Raw genomic sequence first — 12,653 nt, forward strand, 5'->3', positions numbered from 1 at the left:
TGAGGTAAGACATAATAATTTATGCAATTATTACCATAGATATGATAATTTTCCAGAGCCCTTACCATATTTCCTCAAATATTTCCCTGTTCAGATATTCTCTGAACCTAATTCTAATGTTCAACAACAGCATCCTACAAACACAACAGCGACTGAAAATATCAAGATCATGCATGCTTAACAGTTAGAAAATCATTTTTCTTTTGTCATCCAAATGACAATACTGCCATATGCAGGTTCCATCTGACAGATATGTATTTCTAAAAGACAACAAGGCATAGATTAGGAGATTATGATGATGGTAATGATAATGTGTACGTGTATGTGTGATGAACACACAAGAAAGCTGCTTAGCATAAAACCAATAGTCTTTAATTGAAGTGCTTCAAATCCTCTCAAAATCCATCTAATTTGTGATTATGTCTAAATTATCCTGTTACTCAATATGATTAAACTGTTTTTAATTGTGCATTTCATGTATTTTATCAAGCATTGCAATATAGAGGGAAAGAATAAATCTTAACTGCCCAGTGGCTCAAAGAAACAAAACAAAACAAAATAATATAGGTGTATATTTTATGATGTCCAATAGCAAAGTGTTTCTTACTCTTACCATTAGAGGAAAAGATTTGTAAGTTTGACAAACATTAAAATTAATAACTTCTATTACAAAACAAAAAGAGTAAAAAGGCAAATCACAAACTTGAAGAAGATATTTGCAACCCAATAACAAATAAAGGATTAGTGTCCAGAATATATAAAGAACTCAACGTGAATTGTTAAGAAAAACCCAATCACTTGATTTTAAAAAGAGCAAAAAACATGAACAAGTAATCCCTGCATAAGAAACATAAACCATAATCGCATAAAAATACTCAACTTCATTAGTAATCAGGAAAATGCAAATTAAAAGTACAAAGAAATAACATTTCACACCCACCTGACGGACAAAAATTAAGGTCAGCGAAGAGCAATCATTTATTGGTGAGAATGTGAATCCAATGGTGTCTTTAACTACTGCTAGCAAAAATGTAAATAGTATAAACATTTTGAAAAACAATTCTGCTTTACATAGTGTATTGGTTTTCTACTGCTGCTATAACATATTACCACAAGCTCATTTGCATAAAAGAACACAAATTTATTATCCTACAGTTTTGTAGGTCATAAGTTTGGTACAGGTCTTACAGGACTAAAATCAAGGTGTCAGTAGGGTTTTGTTCCTTTCTGCAGGCTCTAGGGAAGAGACTATTTTCTGGCCTTTTCCAGTTCTAGAGGATTCCCACTTTCATTGACTCATAACCCCTTTCTTCCATCATCAAAACCAGCAGTAGCAGACTGAGTGAATCCTTCTCACATTGCATTCTCCAACCCTGCTTCCATTGTCCCATTTCCTTTTCTGACCTCTTCTACCTCATTGTTTTACTTTTTCTGTTTTAAGGAGGTACCAGGGATTGAACCCAGGACCTCATCCATGCAAAGCAGGCACTCAACCACTGAGCTATACCCATTCTGCCATTGTTTCACTTTTAAGAACCCTTGTGATTACACTTGGCCACTTCAGTTAATCCTGGATAATCTACCCATCTCAAGGTCCTTAACTTAATCACAGCTGCAAGGTCCTCTTTGCCATATTAGGTAAATATTCATGAATTCCAGGGATTAGAATGTGAGCATCTTTGGGGAGTCATTATTCTGCCTACCACACATAATAAAGTTGAATATAAACATATCTTGCAATCCAGCAATTCTACCTGGAGATACACACATGTATGCCAGAAGACATTTATAATATATATAATAATAATATAAGAGCATCATTCAAAATAGCAAAAAACTATAAACTACCCAAGGGTCCATGAAGAGTGAAATGGATAAATTTTGCTATGTTTGTACAATGAAATACTACACAGCATTAAGAAAAATGAACTACAACTACCCCATCAGCATGAATCTCAGAAAATATTAAGGAAAAAAAAAGTTACAGAAGAATACATACAGTATAATTAAATTTATCTAAAATTCAAAAGTAATAATTCTTACTTAGGAATATACTTACAGGGGTTTATAATTATAAAGATAAGCAAGGAAAAGAAAAAAATTCAGAATAGATGTGCTACCAAAGTGGGAGAGAAAAGCAGATCAGAGAGAAGTTACACAGGGGGCTTCAAAGGAAATGAGTAATGAGTACATGTCTTTTATTGTTTTATTTTTTTTCTTTAAAGCATATAAAATATATAGATATACAATCTTTTATGTATGGCACTTCTCATTTTAAAATATAAATGTTTACTGAATAAATTTAAAATATGCTGAATGCAAGTTGTAGGAAAAGTAAAGGAGAAAGAGGTAGCCAAACAATGTATTCTAGCTAATGGAGGAAAAATCTATAAAGATAAGATACCTGCTAGGTAAATCAGTGCTGGAGGGAAAGCTCTGAGTCTTACAAGAAAGAGAGTGGGAGATACACACTTCTGTCCCCAACTTCTAAGAACAGGCTTCTAACAACCACCTAAATAAACATGGATCGGCTTACAACTGACAAGCTGAACACCAAACCAATCTTACAAACCGTCAATAACTACCGCAGACTGAACCAAGCTCCCCTAAAGTTTTGTTTGGCAAGCATAGTTGTTTGGTTTGTTTTGTTTAAATTGAATGTCTTTAGGTGAAACAAGCAACAGTCAGTTCACTTCCATTTCTCTTACCCTTCGTTTTACTTTCTCCTTCTTCCTCAATACATTTGTGTTATATGTCTGGTCTGTGAAGGCACTTGGGTTTGAGACCAGCTGTATAAAGTGGTCATCCTGCAGTAAGTATATCAGGTAGTAAGCTTATCCTCAAGGTCATTATTATGAACTATGTGATTTCAAAAGTCCCTCCTGCCTCTCTTCCCCACTTCTCTCCTGCCACTGTTCCCCACCTCCTTTAACCAGGGACATACCCTCTTTTTTTTTCAATTAGAGAAGGGACATAGCCTTTTATCATATAATTGGAGATGGCTTGTGAAGTTTAAGTATTGCCTTAGAAAACTATGACTGCAGGCACATATGCTTGCTAGGGAAAATAGTAGACTAAGAGTCAAGACCTGGGTTCTAGTCCCTGTTTTTCCAATATCTTGCTGCAAAACCCTGAGCCATTTTTATCTCTCTGGGGTGGGGCTTAATTTCTTTCCTTTCTATTAAATGAGCAGGTTTTACTCAGATAAATTCTAAATCTCTTTATATTTGTACAAGCATATTTATATTAAATATGCTTTTCCAACATGTATAGATTCTTCTTGCTTTAGATGGGGGATGGTAAGGGCAGGACAGTGTGCTAGGAAACAAACCAACTTGGTCATTGAAAGGGAAAAGAAGGAGAAAAGGGCCTTCTACTGAGGAGGCTAGAGAATCTAAGGACAATGAAAACATACTTTGCAGTTTACTTACGGTTGGCTCTATTGACCTGCCATTCATATGGGAAAACATAAAACTATTAAGATATTTCTCCCTCATGGGATATAATGAAAATATTCTAAAACCCATCATTGCTGCCTCACCTGATTTATCAACTTTTTTAAAAACATAGCTAATTTGCTGTCATGGAGCCTTCTTCCTGACTTAGGTAGGAATTTGAGTATCACTGTAATGTCTAATGATTTTGTAATCATTTTTGTTGCTTAAAGGAGATTAAAACCAGTAGGAATAGCAAAAGAAAAATAAAGAAAAATCTACAGGCTCCATAAAATAGCAGCCCTCAGCTAACTAGAACCAAGGATGAACATGAGGAGTCAGGAGTTCCACAAGTCCTAGACTGCTTTTTAAAGAACAAAACAAACAAAAATATTAAGAGCAGGTTATTAAGTACTTTGTAAGCCAGGGTCAAGGGCATGAACTTTATGTGGACAATGAAAACACATGATTTTTAAAACAGAAGGAGTGACTTGATTAAATCTGTGATTTAGAAAGATAACTCTGATGGCAAAGTACATATAATATTTACAAAATAGAACATAAAATTATTATAAAAGCTGGCATTTTCCTGAAAAATATTAACATGATATTAGAATGAAATACTCACTCATGAAAGCCATAAAATAAATTTCACATATACTACAGCATTATTAAGGAAATTCACAGTGGAGTATGCAATGCCTTGCAAATTCCTGAGGAGGGGTAAATATTCACTTAAACTTAAAAAAAACGTTTTAAGCCTCACACTACATATATACCTTTTTAAAATAAAATTAACACTTTAAATATTTATGGGCTTTAAGACCACAAAATTTTTAAATATTTACCTAACCATTTGGAAAACACTTAGCATTTTAGGTATAGAAAAGTATCTCACACTCTAACTTACACTTTTCAAAACCTCATATTTACCTAATCTATCACACACAAAATGATTCGGTTGAAAAGCTAAAAACTACATTGTAGAACATACAACTAAAATGGCACAAAATGTCTTCTGTTAAATTATGGCCAAAGTTTCTAGTATAGACAACTGATGTGTGTGTTTTTTAACTTCCTACTAGTTGCAGCTGACTACTGGCAAATATACTACAAACTTACTGCTTCTTTCCATGGGATTTTTATTACCTCACCAAAGCAGAACACAGTCTACAGTATAGATTTAAACTCCAAATCTCTAAATGCTTTGTTAAAAAATAAAGTTAAGAACTAATGCATATATATACAATGCATATAAAAAGTCTAATGTTTTACAAACATGCCATTATTTTTAACTTGGTACCTAAAGTAATATCCCAAAAGTTAGAAATCACTTTAAATCTATTCTTATACAATTAAAAACATTTATATTGATGTATGCTTCCAAGTGGTTTTCTAGGATATTAATAAAAATGTTTAAATTCTTAAGCAAATGAAAGTGTACTAATTTTGTCATCACAAAAATGAATCTACATATACTTGGTAAAAAGAACAGTTCTCTCCAGTGAGAAAACACAGAATATTTTCTCATCTTTTCCAATTATTACATCTTGTAAAATAAAAATCAGTGACATCAACATTCAACATTTAAGTAAACTTCTAAGAACTATTAATTTGTGAAGTTTTAGTTATATTTTTATTTACAATTTATAAAAAATGTAAACTAAGAAATAAATTTTCAAGTTGGAAGGTACTTTAGAGTTCATCTACTGGAATTCTCTGCTTTGACAGGATACCTAGGCTCAGCAAGGGTCACTAACTTTTTAAAGATAACATAGTAGAGCCAAGACTTGACCCTTGATCTTCTGCCCATGATCAAGGGCATTTCCCCTATATCATATTCTCCCAAAAATCTTTTCATCTTCTTTCACTTTCTGAAATAAGAAAAGTTTTTATAATTACCATATACAAAGTTTAGCACTTTTGGAAATCGGAAAATCTCTTGATCTCTTAATCCCATAAAAGTCCTAATTTCTTCTAAATTTCCTTAATATGTTTATACCGTGCCAAAAAAAAATACACAGATCCACTGTTAAACTTCAGTAACAAGCATAAGTAAAAATTCTTGTTATTACAATCTTTGCTGAGTTAAAAATATCCTCTACTTTAATGCCAAAATAGTATTATTTTGTCACACTGAACATTAAGTAACCATTTATTAGTAAATCCCTCAACTATTAGCATATATTTTAAGACCCCAAAACTGTTCCCATTCAAAGAGGAATGTTAGTAAGATTTTTCCACACTAAAAAAAAATTACAGTTTTTAGAAGCACGAATTGTATTTTCCACTAATACAAATAACAGATGAAGTTACCTAGCATAGCAACGCAGCACTTTAAAGGTTGAAAAATGTTGCCATGATGGAAAGGCACCACACTAAGATTAAAAAGAACTTTCTTTCAAAATGCAAGAGAATAGTTATGATATTGTACACCAACTATTTACAGTTAGAATAAGTTAAACTGTAATGTTGTTAAGTTCAGGAAAATTGCATATAAATGTGATGGAACTGTGCTAAAAACAGTTTTTTTACTGTAAAAATGAAAGGCAGCCAGTCCATTCATATATACAAGTGATAATAGTCCATATATATATATATATGCTACTTCATTCTATGAAAACAACTGATACTATATTGCTCAATAGTGAGCCCTCTCACAATTTTTCTTCTGACATACCTTTTCTTAAGCACTGTCAGTTATCAGTGGTAGTGAACTGAGAAAACAAAAGCATGACAAAATTTTTTCAAGCATTTGGCCAAATAACTACAAACTTCAAAAGTGGCCTCTAAAGTCATTCAAGAAAGATAATGTCACCTCATTGGAACACTACAGACCAGTGTTCAACATATAAGATCATTGTGATAGTTTGTACATTATTTTTAATGGAAGAGAAGAGTCAAGACCAGAAGAGAACAGTGGAGAAGAATGCATTGACGTAGTAAAAACAAAAAACTTTTGTTTAAAATATACTGAGTTCAAGTGTAAAATATATCATTAATCAAAAATATCTGAAGATCAACGGTGTAGATAGAGTCCCACTCGAACAAAACATCTCATCCTTTTCAGTGAGAACACAGCATTGAGAAGCTGAAAATCTAGGTTCAAATCCCAGCACCACCACATACTGTATGTGTAAAGTTGAGTAAACTCTGCAAGTCCCAATTTTCTCATCTCTAAAATGAGATTAATGCTACCTACCATAGAGAGTTCTTGTGAGGATTTCAGACAAGATATGTGAAGCATTTTGCATTTAGTAAATGCTCAATAAGTTCCTTGGTGATACAGAACAGGAAGACTTTCCTAGGTTATATAAACATATAAACTCATTCCCTGGCCAAGATTTCAGTTTGAAAAGAAAAAAAAAATTTAAACCTAAGAAAAAAATTGGAAATGCTTTTGGCATCCTTCCAGACATTACTAAGTTTAAAGGCTAAATTGTTCAAACATTCTCCTAATTGTGCAACAACACACAAGACCGACCATGAGTTAGTCTGTAAAAGATTATATTGGTCTATATTGCTGGGATGAATTTTTAAAAGTCTCTAAAAAATTATTTACACAATCTTTTCATCTAAATTAACAAGTCTCACTTCAAAAGCACATCACTGTTCTAATGATAAAATCTCAGAATCCCCTCTGGATTATCATAATAATAATGAAACTACACTGATTAAAACTCACATCAAAAGTCATATTGAATGAGTACCTATATGTGTATGTGTATGTGTAGGTGTGTGTGTACTACATATGTTCATTCTCATGACTGCACCATGTCTTTGGGGAGGCATCATCACGGTAAGAGCAAAAACTAGCTGGCACCAAAAAAATATACATCAGAGTATGCCAAAGTGGGATTAGTCAATCTATTAAACCACAAATAATTCACCTCGTTCTTCTGAGAACTCATCTATTGCATAAACCAAGTCTTTAAAAAGTGCGATATAATTAGTCTATTCTTTCATTAGTACCCCAAGATAGAAGATAGTTCTACGGTACTCGCTTTTGCATTTTTAAAAAGCTTCCTGTATTTTAGGAATTCTTTCCAGAATAAAAGTTATTTTTCCTTTCTTCCCCCACCCTGAGAGCTAACATGCTTTCAAACACGCTCATTCAACTCGGGGATTCAAGCGATAAAACCGCAAACACCTCCTGACCAAACCTTGCTTTCTGGCAACATACCTGTTCTCTGGAAATACAAGGCAAAGAAGGTCTCCTGAACATTTTACAACTGCCATAGTAACTGGCTGAAGTTTCTCCTAACGACACGCAGCTGGACCTCCTCCGGGGTCTGATCACAGGCACTTTTTCCTCCGCGGTACTGTTCAACCGAGGATGATGAGGAGCTTCCCTGATTTGAAAGAAGTGATCCAGCCCCAGGGCCAGCAGACAGCCAGCGCCCCCCACCAGGCAGGAAAGCAGTGGCCTGAGGGCTGAAGGCAGCGATCCGAGGCTGGAGAACGAGACCCACCAGACGAAGCTGGCGAAGAGCAGCACCAGGATGCTGTGCTGGAGCCTCACCGGGTGCACGAGTGTCAGCATACCCACACAGCTCAGCACCGAGAACAACCTGCCCACCGCCGCCGGCTGCGTGTGCGGGGCCGGGGGCGGCGGCGGCTGGGGGCCGCCTGGGTCTCTGTCCCCCCAAAGCGAAGACCACCACTGCCACACCAAGAAGTCCCCCAGGTAACAGCAGGCGGGCAGCGCCAGCAGCCACCAGGAGCCACCGTCGCCGCTCCGGGCCGGGCCGCGGCCCCGCTGGGTCCGGGTCAGGAAGCAGGTGAGGAAGAAGAAGGCACAGGCGATGCTGAACAGGGGGCTGAGACAGTGCGAGCAGACGCTCAGCAGGCTCCGCAGCAGGGCGGCCCCCGCAGCCCAGCTCCCGGGCCCGGAGCCGATCAGCAGGGCGAGGACAAAGGCGGCCAGGGCGCCCAGCGAGAGGCGCGCCGGGGAGAAGGGGGAGCCGCGCCGCGGCTGCTGGGGGGAGGCCGCCGGCGGCAGCAGCAGCTCCACGTTGCAGAAGCGGCAGAGGTGGAAGAAGAAGCCGCGCGGAGGGTCCTGCCGCAAGGGGCTCACACAGGTCTTCACATAGCCGTTCCTCAGACTCTCGGGGGGCGAGCCGGCCCCGTCTGGCGGCTGCGGGTACCGCATGGCTTTGGCGTCTCGCTCGTCCCTCCTCATGGCCGGGACCCGAGGGGTGGCCGCGGCGCTCAGAACGTCGCGATCCGACCCCTGCGGCCGCTCGCGCTCCCCGACCCCCAGCCCCAGCGTTCGGGCACCCCTTGGCTCCACAGCGCGTCAGGGCTGCGCCCGCCGCTGCGGCCCCGGGTCCCCGCGGCGCGGGTGGAGGAACAGCGGAGTCCGCGACATTGCTGGCTCAGGAGAGGGGCGGAAGGGGCTTTTCTCTGGGACCCCTTGGCCGCCCCCTCCTTTTCCCTCGGGCACCTCTCGGGACTGGAGAGTCGGCGTCGCCTCCCAGCTCCCGCTGGCTGCAACAGTTACCTCACGGCCCCTGCCTGGTCCGTTGGGCGCGCGAGCTGCAGGCGGGCGGGCGGCGGGCGCTCCTCCCCCGCGGCTCCCGGGCCCGACCGCGCGCCCCGCCCGCCGCCCGCCGCCCGCCCGCGCGCGCTCGCGCTCTGTCCCTCTGCCACCCGCGCCGCCGCTCGACCCTCCACCCGGCGGGGACGCGAGCCGACGACCCCGCTGGCTGAGCGTCCCGAAGCGGAGATGAGAACCGCCGCCCCAAGACCCGCCAGGACAGGAAGAGGTGGATGGGGTCATCTTTGGATGGAAAGGGGCAAGCCCGCCATCCTGGGAACCCAGTCGCTCAGGTTCCCTTTGGGCACCGATCACCACTGGGTCTTAGGGTAAGGGGGCGTTTGTGGTCCCTAAGGGGTATGCCTAATGCGGATACCAAGCTGGCGGGGGCAGGGCTTTCCCTGACCTCAGCCGCGTTCCGGGGTGGGCCTTCGGACTGTGGGAGTCCAGCCGTGACCTGGTGCGAGTCAGCTTACACCATGGGCCTGGCGAAGAAACCCTCATCGCTGTGGCTAGGCTTGTCTGCAACAACAGCGTGGATTCTTGGGCCACGCAGCAGGCCCAGGATCCTTGCAGTGGCTCTTACAGGAGGAGCGTGCACGTGGAGTGCTCTCTGAGATCATCCAAGAATTTATAAATGTATAAGCTTGTCTTCTCAAGGACTGTCTTCACTGGAGAGGAACAAACATCTCATCCTCCCCTTTGCGACCTTGCCACATAAACCTGCCGGTTCACATCTTGTATGCCCCTCTAACACGACAGAGAAAATGTGCCGTCGTTGCAGATGTTCTTTCCAAATTAAAGGCTTTTTCACTGTAGCATGTTGGGGGGGTTGGGGGGGAGTGGACCCAAGAGTCCTCTCCAAGACCACTCCCCAGTTTGGATTGGTTGGCCTTGAAAGAAACCAAGGTAAAACTAGCAACATGTAGGAAACACTGGCTTGAAATCCGGAAGAAAAGAATTTTGCTGTACCAAAGGGACTGCTCTGGAAGCCAACCAATCATAACTGCCTTAGAGAGTGAACTGTGTTTCCCTCCACCGAAGCTCTCCCTTCAACCTGATGACAGGCCTGCATTTCTCAAAGAGCTAATTCCACATTTTTCCAGGGAGATGAGAAACCTTACTGTGTGGTAAATCCCACAAACAGGCCCATTTTTCACCAATTAATCTCTGCCCACAGCCATGACCTAAAACAGTATTCTCATATATGGGCATAGTTCTCATATAAGCAATTACTGAGAAATTAGCACAAGAATTTGACTGAGATGAAAAAAGACCAAAATTCCCTTTCCTTTTCTATGTATCCGATAAGGGAAAAAATATTTAATATTGTTTTCTAACTGATTTATCAACTGCTTGTCCTAGAAGAAAAAAATCCATTGGGTCTTTTTCCACCATGACAATTGAAAGGCTAAAAATTTTTCTCCTTTCCGCAGAATTCAGCAAATCCAATTTTTAAATGTTATGCCCATAACTCATCACCACCAGTCAAAGATTAAAATAGAATGGATTTTGAGCTTGTACAGAAAGGTACAAAACTAGCACCCACATTATGGAAATGCTCATTATAAATCCTGATAGGAAATAATAATTTGATTGAAAATTAGAACGAATTCAAATTAAAGATTTTTTTAAACCTAGTGTTGCCATCTGAGGTAAGAGAGGCATAGTAATAGAAATAGTAGTAGACTAGAAGTCCAGTTTTGTGCGTTTTAGTTCTGACCCAGACATTTATGACCTGGCCTTAAGCAAGTCACATAACTTTCACAGGCCTCAGTCTCCTCGATGGCAAAATGAGCCAATTTAATTTAGATGACCTCTTTGATCTCCTCCAGTCTTAAAAGCTATGATTTCTATATACCAAAAATATAGGCATCCTTAGGTCCACTGTTCAGATTGCCAAGAGCAACCTTTCAATATCTGCACCACCAAACTAAACCGAACTCTGTTGACAAAAATAAAGGGATTTGTATCAAAGGACAATTATCTGGAAGATGGAAATTCAAACCCTTCCTCTTAGGCAGTTTTACTTCACAATTCTTCAGCCTTCTTTCAGCTGTCATCCCAGGACATTATAGGGCTAAAAGCCCTTCTCTTGCAGTAATCTATCATTGGAGGTTATCCCTCTAACACCGACTCAGCACCTGAGAAGACTCGAAAATAAAATATAAAGACATGACCAAAGACCATCAGAAGTTTCCTTAACTAAAAATATGCACAAAAAAATGAGCTAGCTATGTTTATAGCAACTCCCTTCTCTGTTTATAGTCTTTGTCAAAGATTATTACTAGGCTACATTTCTTAGAGGTCAAATTATTTAATTATTCTTCTGCCAGACTCATACAACCAATGGAATTACTGAGTTCTTGTCTTTAGGTTCAAGAATGTATGGCCATTATCTGCTGTGAAAAAAGACCTAAAGTCTCAACATTCCTTTGAATTCCCTTTACCCCTGCCCCTTTTTACCTGACTTTTTTCTCACATCTTGACCCAAGATCTCTCCACCTAGAATCACCCATGACATGGAATACTGGTGCTTACAGCCCAGCTCCAGAGTAGTCTCGGGCAATGCAACCCTTAGTGTTTTCTAATAATGGGGTCCATGCACTCAAACTCCAAAGGCCCAGTTTGTACAGTGTACAGTTTATTTCGTTCTCTATTTTAAGTACCCACACCAATAAGCTACTAATGTCCCAGTTAACTGTAGAAGAACTTAAACCTTGCCTAGATCTTTCAGTCCCAAGGCCTAAAACTCTGCCTCTCAACACTAGTCTAGTGGCTAAGGACCTTCTAAGATATCACCCACCTGCCAACCTTACTGAACTCTTAAGTGTCAGTTGGGATATCCCATTCCTGGGCTCAGTTCAACAGTTAGAATGCCTCCTTCTTCATCTGGGACATCTGGTGCTAATCATTGCTGCATTGGATTTTTTGAAATTGTCCTCCCTGTGAAATCCCTGCCCTCTCCTTGAACCTTTAGTGTCAGAGAAGCCAAAATAGCCGTTGAATCTCATGTTTGGTCTTCCACCGTCCTGCCCTCCAGCCCTGTCTTCTGGTAAGCGCTAACCCTAACCCTTCCTGCCATACCTTATGCTTCCAACCTTTTTAATAGAAGATAGGATTATTTCCTAACTAAAATCCAGAAATAAAATTTTTAAATAAACATTTCTAGAGCAGGGTTCTCATAAATACCTTTCCAAATTAAATATTTTTAAATGAATCTTAGCTCCACCTATTGGTGACTCTATTATAGTTATTGTAATGGAGTATCTATAGGAATTGGTAGTACAGTTTAGATGAGGCAATGACTCTGTCCAGCCATTGTCATTTGTCAGACAAAAGTCCCATGATCAGGTGTATCCTCAAGATCTGAATTCTTAAAATGATTTTTGGAGAAACTCTAAAGATTTGCTAAGAGCAGTTGATAAACAATGTGTAATGGTTCCCAGTTCTTGAAGAGCTTTTATTACTGTTCCCATTCTACATTGTCATTTCTCAACCATGGTTTTCAAACTTTTTTCATGAGAAACAGTATGCAAATAAAAGCAGGCTGCTCTGGATGAAGTGAGTGGAGGTATCAGGCACAGAGCCTGACAACTCAGCAGTCCTCTGATAGTTTCTACCCTGATGCTCCTCTTTGGAACTCTTTGGTTACTAAAGAAACGAGGGGAGGAGAGGAG

General features: G+C 40.2%; 1 protein-coding gene across 1 annotated transcript in view; it reads right to left on the reverse strand.

The window, feature by feature from the left end:
* PDE3B (phosphodiesterase 3B) overlaps nucleotides 1-9,027 on the reverse strand; it is a 260,862-nt gene extending 251,835 nt beyond the window's left edge. Inside the window, exon 1 of the mRNA XM_004472520.4 lies at nucleotides 7,618-9,027. Coding sequence (XP_004472577.2) covers nucleotides 7,618-8,616 — 999 coding nt within the window. The 5' untranslated portion in view covers nucleotides 8,617-9,027. The remainder of the gene's footprint in view (nucleotides 1-7,617) is intronic.
* Nucleotides 9,028-12,653: the final 3,626 nt, after the last annotated feature.

The sequence above is a fragment of the Dasypus novemcinctus genome, chromosome 10, assembly GCF_030445035.2.
Source record: "Dasypus novemcinctus isolate mDasNov1 chromosome 10, mDasNov1.1.hap2, whole genome shotgun sequence".
Classification (NCBI taxonomy): Eukaryota; Metazoa; Chordata; class Mammalia; order Cingulata; family Dasypodidae; genus Dasypus; species Dasypus novemcinctus.